Source organism: Desmodus rotundus, chromosome 4 (genome assembly GCF_022682495.2).
Source record: "Desmodus rotundus isolate HL8 chromosome 4, HLdesRot8A.1, whole genome shotgun sequence".
In the NCBI taxonomy this organism is placed as follows: Eukaryota; Metazoa; Chordata; class Mammalia; order Chiroptera; family Phyllostomidae; genus Desmodus; species Desmodus rotundus.
This window is the reverse complement of record NC_071390.1, coordinates 51,040,815-51,066,005: the sequence shown is the minus strand read 5'-3', so window position 1 is coordinate 51,066,005 and position 25,191 is coordinate 51,040,815. Positions and strand designations below refer to the sequence as shown.

At 45.9% G+C, this 25,191-nt stretch overlaps 1 protein-coding gene and 1 long non-coding RNA gene across 3 annotated transcripts in view; one reads left to right on the top strand and one right to left on the bottom strand.

Moving 5' to 3' along the window:
* MICU1 (mitochondrial calcium uptake 1) overlaps positions 1-17,213 on the top strand; it is a 214,711-nt gene extending 197,498 nt beyond the window's left edge. Inside the window, exons 11-12 of the mRNA XM_024561320.3 lie at positions 11,909-11,998; positions 16,205-17,213. Coding sequence (XP_024417088.1) covers positions 11,909-11,998; positions 16,205-16,365 — 251 coding nt within the window. The 3' untranslated portion in view covers positions 16,366-17,213. The remainder of the gene's footprint in view (positions 1-11,908; positions 11,999-16,204) is intronic.
* LOC112305548 (uncharacterized) overlaps positions 9,321-25,191 on the bottom strand; it is a 46,952-nt gene continuing 31,081 nt past the window's right edge. For both annotated transcript variants that reach the window (XR_002974821.3, XR_008426742.1), the window contains 2 exons: positions 14,340-14,935; positions 9,321-10,274 (listed from right to left, as the gene is read on the bottom strand). This is a non-coding gene — a long non-coding RNA (uncharacterized lncRNA). The remainder of the gene's footprint in view (positions 10,275-14,339; positions 14,936-25,191) is intronic.

Below are 25,191 nucleotides of genomic sequence, written 5' to 3'. Positions count from 1 at the left end.
TTTGAGTTGGAGCTCTAGAATGAGCGGTGTCCCGTGTAACTTAGTGTTATTATTTCTGCCGAGAGGATGAAAGGCTTTCAGGTGTGGTAAAGCCCCCATTACAAAGCACCTCGTGGTGTTACACAGAGTTGGTAAGCTTGTAGGTCCAATGTACTTTGAACTCTAATACAGGAAAATAATCACACCAGTATGGCCTTTGGTCCTCATGCCCCCGCACAAGCCTGCCTAGATTGAAAACGGCCATTTATGACATGGTTTGGCTTCAATTCTTTATAGTCATTCTCTATGTGCAGTTTCCCTTATTGCCAGAAAGCCGAGACGATAAATAGTTAAACCTGTGTCGTAACTCCCACAGGATGCCCTCCACAACCCCAAGTGTTTCTTCTGAAGTGTCAGTCATACCATCAAGCGATTTCAGTTTCCTTTTTCTCTGAAGTGGCATGGATGACCTCTAAGAACCTTTGTGGCTTTCAAATTCTGAGTCTAATAATTCTGAATGAGTAAAGGAACCTCAGGCTTTTGGTATTCAGGTCCCTCCTGGGTTGTTGGGGGAGTCAGAAATTAGTGGTGGAGTAATTTCTAGCACACAAAACCTCTTGTATTCTGAACAATCATCTCTGACAGAGGCTGCCTGCCTCTCCTGAGCTCTGAGAATCCTGCAGCATTACCCTTAGGAAGACTGTGAGGCCATCGCACATCTGGAAAACTAATAGCAACTATTATTCCACTGAAGCTTCTGTATGCCAGGCGTAACACTTAAGTGCTTTACAGACATTATCTCTCTTCATCCTTAAAATCTGATAGGCATTATCCCCTGTTCTATGGATGAGGAAATATAAAATGAAGCAACTTGCTCATGATTACCCAGCTAAGCAAGTGGTAAGGCCAGGATTCAAGCTTAGGTCTCTCTAATCTCAAAGTCTAATATCTACATCCTTTTCACACCGTTATGTTGCCTCTCAGTATATCCTGAAATGCTGCTGGAGTTTGAAAGTCTTTGCTGAAATACAATCCAGGAGGCAACGCAGGCGTGCCATTTGGCATGCTTCTCAGTAGCTTCAGAAAGATGGGCTGTAAGCTATTCCTCCCATTTCCCTTTGGCTAAGAGTTGACTGTTTGTAGGGAAAGAATAAAGTCTTTTTGTAAACTCTGATGTTTTGGAGTTAGTATCCTTCTCCTGAATATAAAAGATGTATGACATTCCCCCCTACATTTGTCTCTTCTACAGGCACATTCAGACATCTGCGGTGCACACCTCCCAATGACATAGACGCTCGCAGTTTGTCAGCTAATCCAGCGGTCCCCAACCTTTGTGATACCAGGGACCGGTTTTGTGGAAGACAGCATTTCCACAGACCAGGGGTACGGGAGTGGTTTCGGGATGATTCAAGCACATTACATTTATTGTGTACTTTCTTTCTATTATTACTACATTGTAATATATAATGAAATAATTATACAACTCACCATAATGCAGAATCAGTGGGAGCCCTGAGCTTGTTTTCCCACAAATAGACAGTCCCATCTGGAGGTAATGGGAGACAGTGACACCCGAAGTGTGTTCCTTGTGTCCCATCTACTCCGTAATCTCATTTTGGTGCTGTCACTGCAGAAAACCCTGCCTCACAAAGACAGGATGTTGGACATGGCAGCAGGCTTTTCAGTGTTTTTGTGGAAATCTCGGGATATTCCGCCTTGACTTTAGTCCAGGACATCTGGGGATTTGAAGTTGTCTCAAACATACTTTTAAGGTCGCCGTCATTTGCGATCTCAAGCAGCTGGTCCTCTCCTAGCACGGACACAGTCGGTGCACCTGGCTTATTCACAGATGGGTCGCGGATCCATTCCTTCCCAGTTCAGGGTCTTTTGTGGTTGGGGAGTAATGCTCTAACTCCTTTGAAAGCTGAGAGGTGATCACTCATGAGTTGGAAGAAAGAAGGCCCTGGCTCAGTCTCTTTCAAAATCTCTGCTAATGTTTGAAACATGTCAGAAATCCCAATGTTCCCTCATCGCCCCCGTAATTCCAGTTTGGCTTTGAATGCAGCCACTTTATCTGCTGACTTAACACAGTTGTCGTCATCCCCTGAAGTGACAGATTGAGTTCATTGAGCAGGTTGAATATGTCACACAAGTAAGCAAGTTTGGCGACCCACTCCGTGTGACTGAAATGTGCTGCCAGTGGTGACTTTTTCTAAAGGAAATTCTTGGAGTGGCTCTCGTAACTCAAAAGCTCTAGCCAGTGATCTACCTTTAGAAAGCCACCTCACTTCTGTGTATAAGAGAAGATGTCCATCTCCTCACAGAGCTGCAGACACAGACATGAGTTAAGGGTGTGTACTTTAAGGTGGTTGATAATTTTAATCACATCCTGCAAGATGTCGTTAAGTTCAGGTGACATTTTTCGGCCAGCCTGCACAGTGCGAAGACTCACATTCAGAAGTGAGTTCTTTGACCCGAGTAGTGAAACCAGAAAGCCGTCCAGTCACGGCAGCCACTCCATCCGTGCATATGACACGAAATGACCAATTCAGTTTTCCTGACATGTAATCAGTCAAAGACTTGAATAGTTCTGCAGCTGTGGTGTTGGTTGGTAACGAAAGTGCACAACACATATCCTCATGCACGTCCTCCTGAAAAACATACCGCACAAAAACAAGCCTTATTGCCTTGTTGTCAACATCGGTAGACCGGTCAACCTGGATTGCATACCACGGTGACTTACTAATCCCCTCTAACAATTGTGCCACAATATCCTCTGCTCTTTCATCAGTTTGTCTAGTTACGGTGCTAGCTGAAAGAGGGACACGTGCCACTTTTTGAACTGCAGCCTCTCCTAAAAGTTCATGATAAAAGTCCTTAGCAGCAGGCAGGATCAACTCTTCACCAACTGTAAAGGGCTGTGTAGCTTTAGCAACACGGTCAGCCACTAGGAATGATGCACAAGTGCAGTGTAAAAGCTGCACTTTTAAAGGCAGCTTTCTTTCTGTTGGCAGTCTTAGAGTCTTCTGCCTTCTCATCATTGCATCTTTACCCCTTTTCAAAGAATCTACCCAGCGACATTTGTGTTTTACTCATTTTGGCTAAGATTAGTTTGAGGGCTCACTGTGGCTGAGACAAGTGCACAGTGCGGGAAAGAGGCACAGACAGAAGTGGTAAATAAAATAATGGACGGGCCACATCAGACTAAAATAGGTGTCAGATTCTGACTTAAAGCCTGCCACTGATGCAGCTGTACAATTGAAGTACATCAACTCACTTGTCACTGTAAAGCCTGCCACCAGATGCAGCTTAATCGTCACTTGCCACTCACTGGTAGGGTTTTGATGTGAGTGCACAAGCAGTTGGTTTATTGTGGTCTCTGTGCAGTCACACCTCTCTGCTAATGATGATCTGTATTTGCAGCCCCTCCCCAGCGCTAGCATCACCGCCTCAGCTCCACCGCAGATCACCAGGCATTAGATCCTCATGAGGAGCGCGCAACCTAGATCCCTCACATGCGCAGTTCACAGCTGGGTTTGCCCTCCTGTGAGAATCTAATGCCGCTGCTGATCTGACAGGAGGCGGAGCTCTGGCAGTAGTGCCAGCAATGAGGAGCCGCTCACCTCCTGCTGTGTGGCCTGGTTCCTAACAAGCCACAGACCATATCAGTCTGTGGCCCGGGGGTTGGGGACCCCTGGTCTAATCTACCTTCTTTTTTATTTTAAATATTTTATTTATTTATTTTTAGAGAGGGGGGAAGGGAGGAAGAAAAGGAGAGAGACACTGATGTGCAAAAGAGACATCAGTTGGTTCCCTCTCGCACACCCCCAACCAGGGACCTGGCCTGCAACCCCGGTATGTTTCAATTTGCAGGGCAGTGCCCAACCCACTGAGCCACACCTGTCTGGGCTGATCTACCTTCTTATCCTATGTAAGAACATAGTAGATTCATATGTATTCTTCACCTTTCTAACATATTGCTCTTCAGTGAAGAAATCAATACACATCCCAAATTTAAGTAAGGTTATGTAGCACAGAAAGTTTGTATCCCTTTAAAAGGTACTACAGAACAGAAAATACATATGTAATACCAAGCTCTCAGTTTCTCAACATTGAAATATATAGATATGGACTACTTAGCTTCTTATAATCAGGATATTTTCTCCACCTCTACTCACTGGTGTGGCAAGGATTTGTTACACTTTTAAATACTGTTCTAATATCTAGCATATATTGAGCAATAACTATATGCAAGAAACTTGTAAATGTAAATTTTGGTTTTAAACTCAAACCTGAGCCCTGGGTAGCTCAGTTGGTTAGAACGTTATCCCAATACACCAAGGTTGCGGGTTCGATCCCCAGTCAGGGCACATATAAGAATCAGCCAATAAATGCATAAATAAGTGGAACAACAAATCAATGTTTCTCTCTCTCTCTTTCTCTTTCTCTCTCTCTCTCTCTCTCTCTCCCGCCCCATCTCCCTCTTTCAAAACATCAATACATTTTTTTAAAAACTAAACTCAAACCTGAGTTCAGGTACCTGCTTCTCACTAGCTTTGTGACCTTTCCTCTGCCTGCTTATCTTATTAAAGAGCTAATAGACTAGAAACAACCTATCTCAGTATACAAAAAGTGATATTTTTAAAAATGTTTAAGTTACCGTAGGAGCTGATGAGGCTTACTCTTATTCTCTTAGGAAGTAGTAGTATCTGTTGTTTTTTTCACTCACTATTGAGATTGAAATGATTTTAGAAGTTATGAGTTGTTTGTACTTACTAATGAGAAGGATCGGAGCTTTTAGCTTTTCCTAAGTTTCATCATACAGAAATTCTTGGAATCATTGCTTTCAGAAGATGTTATCACTGTTTAACTTCTCTGTTCCTAGGAATGTCTAACCCCTGTTAGTATCTCTGATATCTGTAGCACGTAAGGCGAAACTTTCTACTAGACTGTAAACTCTTCAGGACCCGAACCACGTATCCCCATCTTTGTGTTCTACTCTGAGCCTAGAATAATTCTGTATTTACAGCAGATGTTCGGTTAATGTTGAATAGGTGAGCGAATTAACTGTGAACATGATCTGTCCTGGAAAGAGGGTGAAATGCTCTAATAAAGGCCTGGGGACATAACAGGACTATGATGGCCTCTGGTGTCATTAATTTTCTTGACACCAAGAGCAAGTCACAACTTCTGTGACCCTCAGGTTAGAGTCATATTAAATTACCTCCAAGAGTTCTTCCACATTTGAAATTCTGTGACTGTAACTGACTCAGCTTCTTATGGAATACACTGATGTTTTAAGGAACATGTTATAGCCTGAAGCTATATCCAAATCTGTGTGAAAATGAGCTAACTTAAAATTATCAGAGCATTTGAAATCAGAGCAAGGCTGTTGAATTCCCAAAAGAAAGATGGAAGTTTTAATTTATTTTCTTTTTCAAAAACTTAAAACTTAATTAGACCTTGGTGAGGGCCTGTATAAGAACTCATTAATGGAGCTTGGTTTAGTAGTTGCAGAAGAGCGACGGTTCTATATAATGTGCCTGAAATGAGCACAGCTATATATAAAGTATGGTTTAAGGAACCTCAAAAGGACATTCCCAACCATAAATACCTTCCCCACTTAGCTTTCTTGCTGCATAACAAGTTACTACAAATTTAGCAGCTTAAAACAATACCTGTTCATCATCTCAGCTCCTGTCCGTCAGAGTCAGGGCACAGCGGAGCTGGGTTGTCTGCTCAGAGTCGTAGGAAGGCTGAAATCAAGGGGGCAGAAGGGCTGCATTCTCATGGGGGGTGTAGGGTCTCTTCCAAGCTCACGTGGGTTCTTGGCAGAATTCTGTTCCTTTCAGTTGTGGGACCGAGGTCCCCTTTCTCTTGCTGGCCGTGGACGGGGAATCACTCTCAGCAGGCCACCACGGTTCTCTGCCACGCAGCCCTCTCACGGGCCCTCTCCCAACATGGCGACTCACAGCTTCAAAGCCAGCTGTGGAACCTCTTTCCCCGGTGTGCTGAGATGGATTCCTGTGTCTCATAATCACAACGATGGGAGTGCTTATCCCATGACCTTCCCCACATAAGTAACCTAAGTCACAGGCCCTGCCCCCGTGCAAGGGGAGGAGGTAACACAGGGTGTGTGTACACCAGAGGGTGGGGGCGCTGGGGGCCATCTCAGAATTCTGCCCACCACCCCAGCCGTAATTCCAGAAATTCCCCCCTGTAGATTTTCTTTGAGGACTTCCCAAGGTATAGACATTTTAACTGATTTAAGCCATGTTATCTAAAAATAACAACATAGCAGTCATAAAATTTAACACTGGAATGGAGCTTAGAAATCATTTTGTTTAAACCCTTACTATATTATTTTTAACTTCTTCATTTACACATGAAGCAAACGACTTGCTCAAATCACAGCTAATGGGATGCAAAAACAGACGGGAGAGCGAGGTTCACTGACCCCCACGCCACTGTTCTCTTTGATGCCCGGCCCCTGCCGCTGCTAGGAGGACCCAGAAAAGCGTATAGGGGACTCAGGGCTTGCGTGTGACGGCAGCAATACAGGGAAATTCGCCCTGAGACTGTGGGAGAGCATCCCGCAGACAGCCACAGCAGGAAGGCAGAGGCAGGGATGTCACACAGACGTGGGGGAAAGGTTGTGGGGGAAGAGCTCCCATTTTATAAATTCTCTTAAAGTTTGTAGGAAGCAAGCCCCAGTGCTTCAGTTCATCGTTTCATTTTGTAAAAACATTTATATGTGAAGAGGAGTGTTGGCCAGGATTCCATTCATTTAAGACAAAGTCATCCATTTTAAAAATAAAATTATTCATGATGTAGACAAGGAAGCTCAAATTCTGAAAGAAATATTTGCTTTATGAGGCACCTTCTCTGTAGAGACCTGGTTTATTTCCCCCAATTTAAAGTCACTTAGCAATTCTAAAGATTCATTCTGACAACTACGTTGCTTTGGATATATTGTGATTTAGCAAAATTTTATAAGCAATCTAGGAGAGAGTGAGAGAACTGCTTTAGGGATTCGTGATCACCAGTGGGAGAGCGAGCAGGGTGAGGACAGGACAAACTGTCAAAACATCCTCATAAATGGATAAGTAGGGGCAAAATCAGCCAACATGGCATCCTACAGAGAAGAGGATCAGAAAGGAATCACACCAGCTGGGGAAGTATGCTGATTTAGCATCTATTGCAAGCGCTGCTTCTTTGGGGACTTCAAGGTTTACTTTCCTTAGAAACTTCTGGAGCTTTCATAAGACACTTACAAATGTGAAGAGTACTTAGCCTTTCATATAACTTCAGCAAACCAAATTTAAATATATCGATTGCTCTCACTTTAGCTATCAGAGATTCAGACTCTGTTGAAGCTGACAAGTATAGACCGCAAAAGAAGTAATTTTGTAGAGGGGGCGGATAAATGCACCTCCTCCTGAAAATTGAGGCTAGAATAATTAGGAAATTGTGAAATAAATAGTGATACATCCTGTTGGTGAAATACTATGCAGCTGTTAAAAAGGAACTGTTTATAAACTGGCGTGTTGTTAAGTATAAATGAGTAAAGCAAAACTGCATATTTTGGCATACTGCCATTTTTGTGAGAAGAGATGAAGAATAAATATTTCTTTTTATATCCATAAAATATTTCCGGGGAAACGGGGGGTATTGGTTGCCTCTGGACAACTAGCTGACAACTGGAGTATAAAGTGGGGAGGGAGACTGGAACCCTTTTTTGTACCATGTGAATTTTGAAACAGGTGGACATATTAACTAATGAAAAATAACTTTTTTAATAAGAAGAATGAAATTTTAAAGAGTCTAAGAGGGAAGCAAGTAAATGTGGTAAATTGGTCTCCAAATAAGACCTGGCTTCATAATAGATTTCCGTGCAAGGAGACTTGACCAGCCGTCTGTAACACCTACACTGACGTCCTCACGCCCCTCTCCCACCCACCCCGCTCCCACACCTTCTGATTTAGCTCTCCAGTCAGGCGCGAGCACCCCTCCTGCTCTCGGTACTTTATGCAAGCGGGTTCCTCCATCCCCACCGCACATCACCCACGACCACATATGCACAAATCTGGAGCAGTCTCTTTACTCCTTTAGAATCCAGATCCCAAATGTACCTTCTACCAAATGCAGAGTGTTCCACTGTAGACTGAAGAAACCGGGACATCAGCATCACAAGCCTTTCCAGGGCCTAAGCAGAAATGTCTCCCTTCATGTAACCTTGGCAGTTACAAGCCAACTTTTGATCTCTCCACTGCAATCCAGGGAGGCAGGGATAATCACACAGCTCACAGCTAGAGACTGCCAGCCCAACTTGGCTGTCACCTTTCCAAACACCTTTGCAGTAGGAGGGCCAGGCAGCACAAACTGGGTCGTGCTGTCCACAGCTGTGTCTGTGCATCCGGGGCAGCTGTGGGGAAAAACTCCCAGGGCCACCTTTATTTCATATGCTTTTCATTGTGTTGCAGTTCAATAAACCTTTTAAGTTGTCCCTGTAATTTTCAGTAAGCTCCAAGGGAATGCTAATGTCTTCTATTGTATAGATCTGTGGTCAGACTATAATGCTGGCCCCTCACAACCCCGGCCACTGATCCCTCCACACTAGCACTGGGTATTTCCCAGGTCGCCTTTTCTTTCATCGGAGCTCTTTCTCTGGTTTAGGGTAATAGAGTCACTGAGGAGAAGAGTATTTCCATATGAGGGATCAAGTGGGCCCAGTGTGTGCAGGGAAGGGTCATTGGGCTGGAGGTCAGGAGATCTAGATTCTAGACCCAGCTGCTCCCAGCTAGCTTGGTGACCCTGGCGAGTAATTTAACTTCCCTGGATTTCACATGTCCTCTGAGGCCTCTCCCAGTTCTAAGATTCTGATTCCATATGGATACTTCATTCAGTTCTTGTCACTTCAGAACTCTCCCTTCTTCCGTCTGCCTGTTGTGATAAATAGATAATTGTATGTACTATAGCTTCTGACATTATAGTCACACAACTCAGCATGTGTTTCTTTCAACTGATGAATTGAAACCCAGTCGTGGGCCATGCCAGAGAGTAAATTGGGAGCCTGGCACAACTCGGATTCTGCTTGGACTCTTCAAAAGGCCAGATGGCACCACACTTCTGAGTGCCAGTTGGGCCTGCTTCTTCAAATTCTTTCCTATCCCAGTCTCGTAGAAGTCACCCAGTCTCAAGTCCACCTGATATTCAGGCAGCTGGACCAGATTTGTACAAAAGGAATGCATACTCCTTGGAAACCTAGGCCCTCTCCCGGGTGATGGGACGCTCCACGTAGACATCTTTCAGATCAGAAACTAGAATTTCAGCCACCAGTCAATTAGCATCATCAAATAGGGGAGGCCCAAATTCCAGTACAACAACTGGCTTCGTGGGGAGGCCGATATCCGAAGGGAAGGAGGAGAGTTGTTCTGCTTGCTCTGATTTAATCATGACTTTGTGATTGACTCAGGGATGTGGAAGCAAATACGACGAGCCAGCTCTCAGGACCAGCTGTCAAGCACTTGGCTTGTAATCTGCTGTCATCCCACTGGTCCCAAACACTCCCAGCTTGACAGCTACCAGCTAGTTTAAATGTTTGTTTCCTCCTGCACTCTGATTCATATCCTGGGGGCCTGAGGATCTTGGACTGTGGAAGGGCACCCCCACTAGGCTGTTTGCAGACTGGTAACGTCGCAGCAATTTGAATTACAACGACTTAGCAGGCCCTATTGGTCCTCCTTTAATACAAATAGGGTGAGAGCCCTCTGCGTGCGACGGAAAATCACCGTAACTGTGCTGTCAAAAGGTGACATTTGTAATGAGGCAGTCCTGCTGTTCCCTCCAGAAGTCCCTGTTCATCAACCACTTCATACTACTTTCTTGAGTTTTCACTAACAATTCTCAAGAGCTCTCACTGACATCTTTGGATATTGTTTTAGTTAATGGTTTATTTAGAGGAAAGGGCCCATCTGCACGGGGGGAAGAATGGGCACTTGGAGTATCATGAAGAACTGGCAACAGGCCCTCTGCCCTGAGAGAGTAGAGGAACTGGGAAAGAGAAAAAGAGGGTAATGTGACACGCAGAAAAAACAAATGGTTAACAAAAAGCATCTGTGGTTACCTAATGCACAAAAGGAGACTTCCTGATCTACTTCTCAGGACGCGTATTTCTGTAGCCACACGGGCAACCGGTGACCACAGTTTGAGAGCGTCCGGTTTCTTCTGATCTGATGCAGCTTTCACTGTGCAACCTCCCGAGGTGAATTGGGTTTCCTTAGTGTATTTTCCAACTGAGAAGTATAATAACCAGCTGTCACCATTTTAGTTCTCTAAATAGTTACTCTTTTCATTGTAAATTGGCCTTCTGATTTCTGTTCCTTCCCTGGACAGTTTAGTTACCAGGAATCAGTCCTCCTGGATGGATTAGCTGAGAAAATCAAATGTATAGACCCATGAGGCTGAGTCTTCTACCAGCCGGATGCACACCCAAGTCCCCTCTCAGCAGCCAGCCACATCTCATGAACATCCTCCAAACAGTATTTTCTGCTCAAGTCTTTTTTTCCCAAGGGACATGGATTCCTCCTTCACCCCACCTCACTGCCGGGAGGAAGGGAAGTATGAACAGTATCCCTAAGCTGCAGGCAAAGGAAACCAGCTCTTCCCGTGCTCCAGGCAGCCTAGCCCCACTCAAGTCAGAGACTTTGAACCACCGGGGTAGCCTAGCTTGTGGCTAATACGACCTTCTCTCCACCCTTTGCCAGACACTACCCCCACCCCCACCCTCAGATTCTAGAGAACACCGATAAACCGTTTCTGCACTGCTAAGCCACGTCAGCAGTTAGCTTGTGGCATCCCCTCACTCAGCTGCGAAAATTAAACCTAAAGAGATCAAGCTGCTCTGCCAGCTTCACACAGAATATTGGTGGCGGAGCCAGAACTGGAGCTTGGGTCTTGTGACTTCAAGCACAGCTTTCCTGCTGCATCACCTGGCTCCTCTGCGTTGTTCTGGTATTTGTATCTGCCGACCGTGGGGGCACTGAATATATGGAGGTGCAAGAGGTGAAGCGAAAGATCCGATGTGGGAAAGAGAGACAAGAGCAAGCTGAAGTTGTAGGAGTTACATAAGCCGAGAAGGCACACTGACTCTAGTTTAAGTTCACATTGCTTCTGGTTCTGGATAAGTAGAGATTGCCTTTTCTTCTCTCTGAGTTTTCCCTGACCTAATAATGTGTCTATAAGCAATAACATAATTTATCATTGCATACATATAAAATGATAATTTTATCATTCATAATTTTTAAATTTCACATGGTCTTCTTTCAGTGACCATATGTAAGACATACAGACGTAGCTGGATAACAATAAATGGGAGAAAAGGCAGTGGAAATTGCCCAGTCCTTCCTGGCTTATTTTTCCTGAGAACCCAATTCTCACATGATTGCTAGTGTTTAACAGTAAATGTCAGAGAAAGAAAATGGCAAGAGAGAAGAGATTTCTTGCTGAGGACAGAAAAGACAAACAAAAAAGGCTGCATCCCGAACTAGTGAGATGGGGCCACTGCGTATCTCAAGGGGCACAGTTAGAAAGGACAGAGTGGCTGGTGGAAACCCCACAGGGAGCAGGGGCAAGGAGCTCATCCCTGCAGGGGCTCAGCTGTCAGTCAGTAACTGAAGGGTGAAGCCTTAGTCCTCCTTATTCCCCACCTCCCTTTCCTTCCGCCACATGGTTATTTCCTTTACTTTTTGTTACCATGTTCTTTCCAGTGAGTTATGGATTAAAAACTAAGTTACCACTTTCTTAAACATGACTTAAGTACAGTTGAAAACTCGTTATTATGACTGTGTAGGTTTATCCCCCTCATTTGGAGAAGAAAGCAAAATGCAAGTGCCTTTGCTGTACTAATTTAGTGTCTTTCTTCTTTCAGTGACCATGCAGCAGGTGGCCAGGACAGTGGCTAAAGTGGAACTTTCAGACCACGTGTGTGATGTGGTGTTTGCGCTCTTTGACTGCGATGGTGAGTGTGGCGGCCCTGGGAGTCGGGTGGGGAAACTGCGCCTCACGCCCCTGAAGCGGACACTGTTTATAACGGGGCTTTGCAGGCAGCTCCAGTGACGTAGGCCAAGCCTCTGCAGCTCGCCCCTTCCCCACATCAGTAGCTCAGCCCTCAGCATCGTGACATCGAGAAGTATAGCCCTGGCCTGGTTCGTACTTGCCATTTCTTCCTGTAATTCCAGTCTGCCTGTAGGTCTGAATTAACTTATGACCATAAGGACTTTAAAAATGGAAACAATTCAACTACAATCATGTTTTAAAGTTAAATAAAGAAACTCAGATATAAAAGCTAAAAAAAAGAAACAAAAATATTGGACCCAGCTTGCTGCTTAGTAAGTCAGGAGCACTCGAGTATTTGAATGTCTCTAGGAATAAGATGCTGCCACTCTCCACCTCCGGGGCCACTGCGGCATTCCCGGTCCACCTCGGCATTCCCGCCCGCAGCAGTATGCCCGTTTCAGAGATCTCGGCTCTGCTCTGGCATTACTTCTCGGCTCTGGCAGCTGACCTCATAATACTACTAATATTCACAATGGAGGCTCACACTTTTTTCAGTGCTTACTGTGCTCCACTGCTCATTAATCCTCTGACGTAGACATTGTTATTGACCACACGTGACAGATGAGGAAGCTGAGACTCGGAGAGCTGGTCATTTTCCCAGGATCACAAAGGCAGTAGCCGGTGGCAAACCAGGGTTCGAGTCAAAGCTGTGCCTCCTCTCTCCCTGCTATGGTGCCCCCGCTGCGCGTCTCACAGCGGGGGCTCGCTGTTCCTCTGCTTCCAGGAAGCAGGGCTCGCGGAATCCGAGAACCAGCACAAAAGCTTCTGCTCGTGTGAAAGCTCCCGGTTTGGTCCCACATAATGAATCGCTGTTTTTTTTCATTCCTTAACTTGGTTCAACGTGTCCATGCTACTACATGTTACACTCCACCTCTGTATATGTGGCCTAACTTCCCTACCAAATCGTAAGCTTCTTAAGGATAGTTACACGTCCTGTTTACCTTTGGACACCCCTCCCCACAAACCTCGGATAGGACTTTTCACATAATAGCTGTTCATTAACTTAAGTTATTAAGCTGAGCTTGAGTCATTTAAATCTGCCACCTGCACCCACAACCAAGGTCCGAGTCAAAGAAAGCCCAGGGTTAGGACAAGGAAGTGGCCTCATCCTCAGGGAGGGGTCGCTCCTTCTGCGGGCCACCCTGCCCTTCATGACACATGGGGATACTGCTAGTTATTATACGTTGCTTTTTAAATTAACATTTGCTGAAATAAAATACACTTTAAAATTCAGTTCTTTGGTGTCTTTAGCCACCTTTTAAGTGCTCAGTAGCCACACGTGGCCAGTGGCTACTATGTTGCTTAGCACAGATTAAAAAAAAAAAATCTCCTCATCAAAGAGACTTCTGAGGAAAAGCACTACTGTAGAGAGATTGACCGTCCCCAGATTTTTTACTCTAATTATATTTAGATGGTTTGAGTGTCTTCAAAAAACATTTATTTTTATCATCTTTGAAGCCAGTATCCTAGATCTGGTCTGTGAAATGAATACGGCAATAAAGACAGCCAGCCTCACAGATCCCCTCTTCTCCTGGGAGGGCCTGGGAAATTATACTTGATTTTCCAGGCTTTTAGAAGCAGGCTCTGTCAACATCTACTTGAATCACCTGTAGAAAATCATTTAACATCTCTGGGGCTTATTTTCTTAATCCACTGAAAACGGAAGTGTGTATTAAATTAAAAAGCCATCGTTGTTACAAACTGGCAGTTACAAAACAGTCACGGGGGTGTAAAGCACAGCACAGGGAAGACGGTCAGTAATACTGTAATAACTGTGTATGGTGCCGGGCAGGTACTTGAATTATCAGGGTGATCACTTTGCACATTATATAATTATCTAACCACTATGCTGTACACCCAAAACTAATATAAAATAATAGTGAATATCAACTGCCATAGAAAAGTAAAAAAATAAAATCAAAAGCCATTTTTATTTCTACTCTTAGGTTAAAATGTCAGAGGACAGAGAACTGTGATTTTCAAACAGGCTTCTTCACCGCAGAGTTTAGAGTGGCGCTCACAAGTTCACACAGGCACACAGGTGACATGCAGTCACACACCTGGTTCACAGGTAGCAGAAGCCATTCAGACTGGCCAGCTCTGGCCTTAGAGAAGCAGGAAACAAACCCCATTGTAGTGTGAATGAAATAACCTCAGATTTTCTCCCTGGTTGGTGTGGCTCGGTGGGAGCATCATCCCATATATTGAAAGGTCACTGGTTCAATGCCAGTCAGGGCACATACCTGGGTTGCAGGTTCACTCCCTGATACAAAGAGTCCATAAATGGGTATTTCTCTCTCTCTCTTCCTTTCTTTCTCCCTAAAGCAATGAAAAAAAAAAATGTCCTCAGGTAAGGATAAAATAATAAGTTGGTTTTACTCTTGTAAAAAAATGACCTCAGATTTTTTCACCTTAAGCTTCTTTTTATATACAAAATATTAAGAATCTTGTCTAGACTTTTCTTTCAATTACATTCTTAGTAAGCCATATTATTGATTGCTTCGGCCCAGCCAAGCTACTTTTAAATTTTTTATATTGAAGTATAAATACATTCAGAAAACTACAAATATCGTAAGTGTACAGACTGATAATTTTTAGAAGCTGAGCGTACCTGTGTAACCACCATTATCCAGAAGCATCACATGACCGGGGCCGCAGAGGCCCCTGGGGCTGCCTTCCAGTCACTTTCACTCCCCATGGTGGCCCCTTCCCCACCTTGTACCTCAGGCTTCTTGAACCTCTTCTTGTTTGTTTGCTTAGTCTTGCTGTGAGGTTTCTCTGAGGCTGCAGTCCTCTCCAGCCAGAAAGCATGGGCCAGTTTCAGGTTTCCAGGTACTGTCTACAAAAGTAAACCATTTATTTATTCCCTCTTTCCACTCTCTTCCCAGACCGATCAATAGTAGAGAGGTCTGGCTTCTGGTCTCCTGTCGCCTTATCGCCACCAGTAACGGCTGCCATTTAGTCAGCAGACATTAGTCATGGGCATCTAGTCAAAGGGCAACTGCCTCCTACTATTATTTATTTTTGGAGTGAGGAGAAGGGAGGGAGAAAGAAAGGGAGAGAAACACTGATGTGGGAGAGAAACATCAATCAGTTGCCTCTTGCACACCCCCAACCTGGCACCTGGCCTGTGACCCAGGCATCTTCCCTGACTGGGAATCGAACTGGTGACCTTCGGTTTGCAGAATGATGCCCAACCCACTAGGCACACCAGTCAGGGCTGCCTTCTATTTTTGGAGTCGACACTGTTCCATGTGACTTGAAGGGTGACCTTAGGTTAAACCAGATGCTCTCTGAGTTCTCTTCCAGACCTGAGAGTCTGCCACCAAAGAGGGTGGAATGGGAATCCATGAGAAAATGGGCTCGATCCAGAGCCAGATTGTGGCTTTGGTTTTCACAGTGAAAAGCCCTCATCTCTCACCTGGACTATTGTAACAGTCTCCCCGTTGGCTCCCACACTCCAGTTGTGCCTCCCTGTAGTCCCATCCCCATGTATCCAGCCAGAGAAATCTGTCATTAGTTTCCCTGCCACGCCCCTCCTCCGACTTGTAGTTCTCCATCAGCCATGCTGCCCCCTGCCGACACCTTTGCTGATGCTGCTACCACTACCTGGGAGTGTCTTCCATCTCACTCCCCTTCACTGTTCATCCTGTTCTTCCTTTGGGATTCAACTTCAGAGTCACCTGCAGAAAACCTTCACTGCCCTGCTCCACCACCTCCAGCCGGGGGTACAGATTCTTCCTCCGTGCCCCAAAGCACCCTTCATTTACCCCGCTGGCATTGCCGCACTGCTGAGGCCATGCACTGGTCTCTCCCACAGCCTGGAAGTATACAAGGGACAGAGTCCAATTTATCTCTTTACTCACAACACCTAGCACAGGACCTGACATATATTCTCATTCAACTTTTGTCACACTAAACTGTCACAGTTGCACACAGTCAAACCTAACAGAAGGAGCAAACCAGTTCATTTTAAGCCGAGAGAATTGAATTTGGCCGTGAGAGAGCACTGGGCTTTACTACCCACATTGTGTGAACAATGGAATTTTCTCAGTGTTTTTGTTCCAAGGCCTCCACTTACCCCTGTTGTGTTTGCCTCTTCCTCTAGGCAACGGGGAGCTGAGCAATAAGGAATTTGTGTCCATCATGAAGCAACGGCTGATGAGAGGCCTGGAGAAGCCCAAAGACATGGGCTTCACCCGCCTCATGCAGGCCATGTGGAAGTGTGCGCAGGAAGCTGCCTGGGACTTCGCTTTGCCCAAACAGTAACCCAAAACAGCAAGAGGGGGACACTTCCTTTACCCCAAACATCATGGCCCCGTGAGCAGAGCCTCGGCACAGCCCTTCCTGCTGCTGCTTCTGGAAGCAGTGTTCCCCTCCTTTTGGGAATGATCTCAGGATTCAGCCAGTTCCCCCGTCCCAGTGTTCCTCTAGGCTCTGATTCTGCCCAGTGATGATCCCCATCGGTTCTCAACAACGTCAGTCCTAAACACTCAGACTTCTGGCACCTTTAACAGCATTACCTAGTCAAGCACCGTACGGATGAAGAATGCAGGGACATTCTCCGATACCTACCAGCCCTGGGGAACACCCAGTTCTCGAGTCATTTCTGCTGTGGATTTATATTAATAAGAACATTCCTTGCTTTTTCTCCTGCTGGTGCTTTTAAGCAATAAGTTGGGAAAACCTCTGGCAGGTGAAAGGAAGTCTGTGATGAATGATAATGAGGATGACTGGGCCACCCTGAGCTGGCAGGAAGCCTGAGCCAGAGGAAGGCCCTGTGTCCTTCCCCAGGGAGGCCCTGAGGCCTGCTCCAGGAGGTGATGTGCACCGTGGGAATGAAGCAAGACTTGGAATTGACCGCAGCTACTCACTGGCTCTCTCCACTCCTTTCTTTGGCTCTCAAGCTCCCTAAGAAGACTGCACCACAACTTGTGCTTAGTGAATGGCTGTGATTGAGTTCACACTCCCTGCAAGTGCCATTCCCCTCCAAGAACATGCCTCCGAAGTTGAGGCCTGGCCCGGACCTGTCTGCCCTGTGTATTAAACACTTGTAAAATACCACTTTAATTATAGCAGTTTCCAATAAACGCCCCCAACGGCTGTTGTCTCCTTTATTTTAGGGTCCTCTGGGGCCCTTTGCATTTCACTTCTCCACTGGGTTTGAGATCCTGCTGGGAGAAGACCTGTTTTCTTTCTACCAGAGTCTGATTCTCCCTGTTGAAGGGCAACTTCAGGCACAAACGAGAAGCAAGGTCATTTGGAGGTTGGTGGTGTAGCAGCAAAAACTGGCACCAGGTCATCAGCAACCTCAGGACTGGAGTTCTGGGGCCGAGAAAGTTCAGAGCCAAGACAAACTGAAAGAGAAAGTTTACTTAGAAAGTCAAAGAAGTGGAAGAAGTGAGCCGTAGAAGAAATGGGCTCAGGAAACAAGTTACAGAGGCAAAAGAAGGGCCCTTGGAGTCTAGGAGAAAGAGAGAGGCAAGGAAAACACGCCTGGGAGGAGGGGTGGGGAAAGGCACAGGCGTGCTCCATAAGGAGAGCCTGCAGGTCCTCAGTCCTAAAGGCTTTTAAGGGCAGAGATTTTAGCGGCAGTCCCAGGGGAGGATCTCAGTAGCATATTCATCAGCTTTCCAGGTGTGTCCTCTCAGAGTCATGGTCTCTACTGATTGGTCAGTGCCAGGGCAGGGTGTCATTAGTCCGTGCATCTAGTCCTGATGTCAGCCATGGCCTTGCTTGTCCGGTTTTGCTTTTCTTGAGGTCTAGATATTATCCCTAGGGGTTGATGCTTAAGGGAGTGGCCATTCGAAGGCCTGCGTGAGAGTCACATGAGGCCACTCTTCAGTCCCTTGTCCCACCTCCAAAAGGGTGAACCACATGAGCAGCAATATGAAAGGTCAGGGGGTCTAAACCACAGACCAGTGATACCGTAGGGGAGGAAAGGTTACCCTGCGAGGGAAGGTCCTTGTTTTCCCAGTTTTGCCCATTGCTGGGCACCCAGGGCTTTCCGCCCTGGTGACTTTCTGTGCCTGGTCCATCATCCTTGCTCTGCTCAGGTGTGTCTAACTGCCCACCACAGTGGCATTGCCCCAGCACAATTTGGACAGCTTTTCATCCGGGGCAAACGTACACAGTCCTTGATTACTCATGCCCCGCAATAAGGAACTAAGATTGGGTGGTGGAGTTTATGAGACATTATCTGATACGGTGGACCTAAGTTTTAAGAACCATAGCAACCAAAACAAAAAAAAGGAAAAAATAAGAACCATAGCAACCAGTGTTTTATATGGACTCAAGTCTGCCACCAACTCAGTGTGGCCTTGAGGAGGCAAGTGATTTCCCATCTGTTTCCTCAACTGTAAAATGACAGATAGGGTTGAACTCAGTGGGCTCTAAGACTCCTTGCAGGTATAATAGCCTCTCCTTCAGTTCTCCAGAATTCCTGCAGCCTTCCAGTACCCCCAGGCCAAGTCCCCTGGCATGACAGTGTCTCAAGTCCGATGTAACAGAACCACCACACCAAAAAGCCAATGCTTCCTGCAAAGGCTGCAAGTAGGTAGGGAGTGTTTATCAGGCAAAACAGAGCTGAGGCCGGAGTCTGCTCTTGTGGCTCCACAAGAATAGTACCAACCCCAGCATTTTCTCCAGAGCAGTTCGACAACCTCACTTCCAACATCGTTTCTGGGAGCAAATTAGATTATCTCCCAAAGGAGTGTGCCGCTCGTCTTCCACTCTTTTTTTTTTCTTGGGGTATGTATTCCTGATACTCAAGTGTAGCCTTTGCCTTACTCATTGCCCCAGGGCTGAGGCGTCAACAAAATGTGAGCTTTTCTTAACATTCCCCCAGAATCCCACTCCTGGCTCAGGAGTGTGTGCTGCCCTGTGAACTGAAAGGTCGCCAGTTCAGTTCCTGGTCAGGGCACAAGCCTGGGTTTCGGGCCAGGTCCCCAGTTGGAGGTGCGTGAGAGGCAACCACATATGGATGTTTCTCTCCCTCTCTTTCTCCTTCCCTTTCCCTCCCTCTAAAAATAAGTAATCTTTAAAAGCAAAAATAAATTTTTTTAAATGATAATTAAAAACTCTCCAATTCTAGCCCTTTGGCTTCGGGGAAGGGAGGAAACTCAGAGGGGAGTTAGGCTCCTGGGCTTCCTCGACCTTGGACTCAGCATCATCCACAAGGACAAGCAGGAAGAAAGAATATGGAGAAAGAGTTACTGAGGGAAATGGGCTTAAGAACATGCATGCTCTTCAAAAATCATCATTTTACGAGCTTTTAGTGCCCCACCTACTTTTAGCTCTAGTTGGAGCATATGCACTTGAACCAAATTAGAGTGTAAGACAAAAGAGAGAAGTCCAGGCAGCAGCTGCTACCAGACAGGCAAGAGGGAGCAACAGCGTGGAAGCCAAGAGTCAGGTCCACCAGAGCATCCCAGCCAAGCAACTCAAAGGAGGGAGCTGAGAGTGAAGCAGAGAGTGTTCAGCTTTTGGGCTTCAGGTGCCACCTACTGGCAAGAAGGCTTAGTGCAGGCACTCACTGGTGGGGAGCAAGGTGAGTGTGGCAAGGCCCCGGCTCTGTTCCTGAGACAAGGCCTCCCAGGGACCTGGTGGCATGGGGTGGGGTGGGATGAACATCCAGAGATGGACCATAATCATGGAGAGAAATGCTATGGATATCACTATAGTTGAGATGAAGAAAAGAGCGATGCCTAGAACTGTTCTCGGTGACTCTAGAATGGGAATTTTTACCAGCAAACAAAAGGATATAAGTCACTCTATTCTTTTTACAACTCTTTACTGATTATGTACTATGTGCCAGGCACTCAGCAAGATCTTCAAGGAGTTTGCCTTCTAGTGAGGAAAACAGGAAAGCAGTAAGCAAGCAGCAGAGAGCACTGGGAGAAGCAGAAGGGCTATGTAATCCACATGTGGGGGTTCGAGGGGGCTTGCAGAGGAAATGAGTTTTTTAGTTTTTTTTTTTTAAAAGGAGGCCAGAATGTTGAGCAGAAGTTAACGAAGCTGGAGGAGGCGTGTCCAGGCAGATGGTACCTAGGGTAAGAAAGTCCAAAGGCCAAAAAGCACGTTTCTGGGAACTAAAGTCCTAAGGAGTGTCCAGGACAGATGGTGATTTTGGAACGCAAGAACTAATTCAAATGGTGGTCATTCACAAAAAAAAATAAAATAAATACATATGGACATTTTAAAACTCATGGGTCATGACAAAATCATGAGGGGAATTTTAAAATGCTTAGAACTGAATATGGTAATGAAAATAGTTGTGGGACACAGTGAAAGGGAATAAACTTATTAGCAAGTTCCATACTCATTTACAGAAGATGGACTGGCAATAAGCTAAGCATCTGCCTCAAGGAGTTGGAAAAAGAACGACTCATTAATTCCCAAACCAAAGAAAAAGTAAAGATAAATAATATAAATGTTTAGATGCATATTACTAGAACAAAAGCAGTTTAAAATAATATTGGGACTAATTTTATGCTAATAAATTTGAAATGGATAGTTTCCTACAAAATATAATTTGCTAAACAGACACAAGAAAAATAAAAAATTTGAATAGACTATAATAAATTGAATCAGTAGTTAAAAATCTTATAACAGCAACAACAACAAAACAGATGGCTTTATATGAAGGAGACAAAAAAAAAATAGAACCAGATCCTACAGGACCCCAATAAAGAATTTGGATTTCTATCTTAATGATAACTAAGGGGTTTGAAGCAGGAAGACGGCACAAGGAGCTCTCCAGTTTGGAGTGAAGACTGCACCTGCAGCACCACAGGCGGCCTGGCACGGGGCCAAGATTGGAGACGCTACAGTAATCCAGTTAAGAGATGCTAGTAGCCTGGAGTAAGGGGATGGCTGCAGAGTTGAAGAGTCACTGACAGATTTGGGATATGCTTGGGTCAGGCATGGGGGTGGCGCATATTAACTGGAGGATGGTGAGGGACTGGGAATAAATAAGGGTGAACCCAGGTTTCTGTTTAGATAAGTGGGTGTACAGTAGTGCTTTTCAATGGCATTGGGAAGCTGAGCGAGTCAGGTTTGGGTGGAGGATGTTTTTTAACATCCTGGTGGAACTATCTAGTAGATAGATATAAGAATCTGGACTCAAGAAGGGAGGTTAGGGTGAAGACATGGTTTGGGAATTTCCTAGAAACCTGGGTTCTCCCAAGGTCAAGGCCAACTAACCATGAATATAAAGTCTGAATCAGTTTCCCAACTGTAAAATACTAATGCCAGCTCCATCTCTTTCCCAAGGGAAGCTGAAAACAGAGACCAGCAAAGTGAAAGGACTTTGAATCAAAGAACCTGCATATGGCAGGGTATCCATGAGACGGACAAGTTCGCTAGAAAGGGCTGCGAGTACCCTGTGCCCTTATCTTTCTAGTCTCCAGCCTCTGGGCCTCCTCCGTGTCAAGAGCTGCTTCTCTAGGGAGAAGACAACAGTAAAGGACTAAAATGAAGATCCAAAGATGCTATGGGGAAATATTCATGTGTTCATTCAACAAATTTATTTAAGCTCAAATTGAAAATTCAATTACCTATCAGTCATTCACACTTTTGGGTGCATTTTCTTTTTTTGTTTTAAAGACTTTATTTATTTTTGGAGAGGAGGGAAAGAGAAAGAGCAATGTGTGGCTGCCTCTCACACGCTACCAACTGGGGACCTGGCCAGCAACCCTGGCATGTTCCTTACTGGGAAGTGAACAGGCGATCCTTTGGTTCGCAGGCCGGCACTCAATCCACTGAGCCACACCAGCCAGGGCTCTTTTTTTTTTTTTTTTTTAATGTGAAGGTAAACATTCACGTGGTTCCAAAATCAAGTTCACATAAAACAGCATACATTGGAAAGCCTCCCAACCATTCCCACAGCTGCATAGTATTCCATTGTCTACTATAGTTTAATCAATCAGTGTCTCTTCAGGGAAGATGTTGGAGCCTGGAGCTCTCTGAAAGGAAGGTCTTGGTGGGTCACATTTGGAGGCAGCAAGGGACACTGGGAGCCAAGGAGCAAAAGAGCGAAGAACAAGAAGTGGGGAATACCCCCCCTGACCAGGCCTTCCTTTCTGAGGCCTTAGAGAGGAATGTATCCCTCAGGCTAGCTCAGGGACACTCCAGATAAAGTGTCTGGAGAGAGAGAAACCTGTCTCTGGGATTCATTTATTTAATTAATTCAACAAATACATACTGAGCCCATATTAGGAATCAGGGAACATGAAGGCAAGATCTCCATCTCGGTTTAGCTGGGGACAGATGTGCCGACAGTGCAGGGCAGTGGAGGTGGTGTCCGTGGAGAAGCCGGGCTAACGTGCCATGGGGAAATCAGGGCAGGCAGAGCTCGTGGAGGCAGGGGCCCTTTCTCAGACACCGGCCCTGGCTCAGAGGTCCGACCCCCGCAGCCTTTCTAACCCTGCGTGCACAACTAGCAGCTCCCCCCTCTGAGCCCGCTCTGGTTGCACACAATGCCACTGTGGCACTTAGCACACCGTCCTCTAGCCTCTCAACGTCTGTCTCCCTCACTAGACTGTGAGCTCCCTGTGTCAGGCTCCGTCCTCTATTTGTGGTGCCTCTCTGAGGCCCGAAAGCTCTGCACAGTGCCTGACGTTCAGGACAGACTATTAAATGAATTCTACTTCACAGGGAAGATAGAGTTTAAGCCGAGCCCTGAAGAACAAGTTAGACTTGGACAGATGGAAAAGATGACTTAGGGGGGCAGGCAGATAGACAGGGGCGGGCTGAAATGCGTCTTAGTGGAGATGGGGAAGGGACAATAGAAGACTAAAGCATTCCGGGTCAGACTGGGAATTCTTGGTGTCTCCAGAAGACATCTGGAGGCTATGGTCATCTAATACAAGAGTGATTTCAGCTCTAGGAGTAAACTGAGGAGCTGCTGAGTTTCATTTGAAGATTCATTCTCCCAGCGACTTCTCCTGAGTACCTGTGGAGGGAATTAGGGACGTTGTCTCTCTTTGAGCCTCATCCTCCCACAAACACCATGGTTCCAGCTTGTCACTGAGAAGTTTCCAATGTTCTCCTCAGATCAAAGTCACAACGTCTCGGCTTCAAGGGCTATCGAAGAGGAACTGTGATTTCATGTCATTGCGGGCATACCAGTCCCTTTGTAAAACAAAATCTATAAACCAAGGACCCTGAACGGAGCAGGAGTGTGGCTCTCTTCCTGGCCTTTGGGCTGAGAAGGACCATAGAAAGTCAAACTGCCTCGGAACACAACAATATGCGCAGTGTGGCTAAGACCTATAAAAGGTAGGGAGTCCTATCGTGGAGGCGGGTCAGAGCAGCATTGATCCCGAGACAACAAAGCCTTTCTGAACTGAAATAGTTCAGAGAGGCAGCTCAGCGGCGGAGGGGGGACAGAACAGGCATAGAGGTCCAACCACACCCACACTCAGCCCGCCTCTCCAGATGCTTCGTGCTCCAGACCCTGCCAACCAAGTCAAGTCACTACAGACTCAGAATTTATTTTTTTTAAGAATTTATTTGTTTTTTAGAGAGAGGGGAAGGGAGGGAGAAAGAGAGGAAGAGAAACACATCAATGTGCAAGAGAAACATCCATGGTGGTTGTTTCTCACACGCCCCCAACCAGGAACCTGGCCCACAGCCCAGACATGTGCCCTAACCAGGAATCGGTCTGGCAACCTTTTGGTTCACCAGCAGGCACTCAACCCACAGAGCCACAGCAGCCAGGGCCAGACTCAAAATTTAAATAAGATTTTGTCTTCTATATGCACTGAGGGAAAAGAGATGAGGGCTTACCAGCCAGTAGCTGGGCAATCACAATCCAATTCCTTAACACACGAAATTACAGGCTCCCTTCACACACAAGCACCTTCTTCACAAGTTGAAGTACCTGTAGTCAGCCGGGGAAGAGGGGCCTCGTGACCCCCAGAAAATGGAAGGGGAGGCCTCATGATACTTAGCAGTGTGGACAAAAAGGGGGCACGGTAATAAATCTAACCGAAGAAACCTCTCAAAGGGATTGATCAACAAATTCCTAGCCAGGCAGGTAATGGTAGGTAGTCACGCCTGGGCCTGTAACTTCCCTAGTAAAAGGTTATCTTTGCGGTAGGCAGGCCCTGCCCATGGTTTCTGTGCACCTAGGTTTACACACCTTTAAAATGCCCCTTTTCCAGACCTCTAGGGACTTAACCACCCTCGAGAGAGCATAGAATCTTAACTGTCTTGTCCCCGCCTTGCTTTCTCCCACCTTCATCTAATCTTCCTTATGTTCCAAATGCACAAAAGGAACTGCACGACTGTCATTCTCAAGAGCATTTGAGATCTGGCTTCCCAGCAATATCATCAGTTTGGCTCAAATAAACTCATAAAATTCCTCGACAGTTCTGGACGTTTCTTACATCAACAGCAGGGAAGAGGAAGGTGAACGTGGCAGTCCTAAGTCAACAGACGTCAGACAGGCTATTGGCAAGGAGTCCCAGTGTGTACCCACTAACACGTACAAAGGCCCCATCCATTTCTGAAGAGCCTTACTTTCTCTAAGTGTAAGGCTGTCTTGTTAAGGAGGCCTGATTTCTTCACCACCCAGACACTCTGTCAGGCCAGCCTGGAGTCCTGAGAGTTTGCCCGGGAACAGTGGGGATGGAAAGGAGTGACCATGCGTAGCCAAGGAGGCCATGGCCTTGCTTCTTACTACACTGAGAAAACAAAAACTAACCAAAAAGAGTTTCCTCATGTCCCCCCTTCCACGCTTACCAGCTGTCTGGCAAGTGTACCCAGCCACACTCTCGTCCCTCCTGACAGGCAGTGAGTTGTCCACTCAGCTAAGACCATCCCCATTCGTGCCCCAGATCCCACCTCCTCTGTCTACTTCTGTAACTGTCTACTTTCTTTCCCACTCAAGTAACTCTAACACAGAGCGCTATAATATAGTCCATCTTAAAGAAGGAGAACAAAACAAAACTTCCCCACACTCATCTCCACTCCCACTCCATTTCTCCCTCACTCTCTTGAATCCATTCCCACAGGGTTTTCGGCTCAACCATCCATCCAAAGAAATCTTGTCAAGGTCACCAGTGACCCCGACATTGTCAAATCCATTGG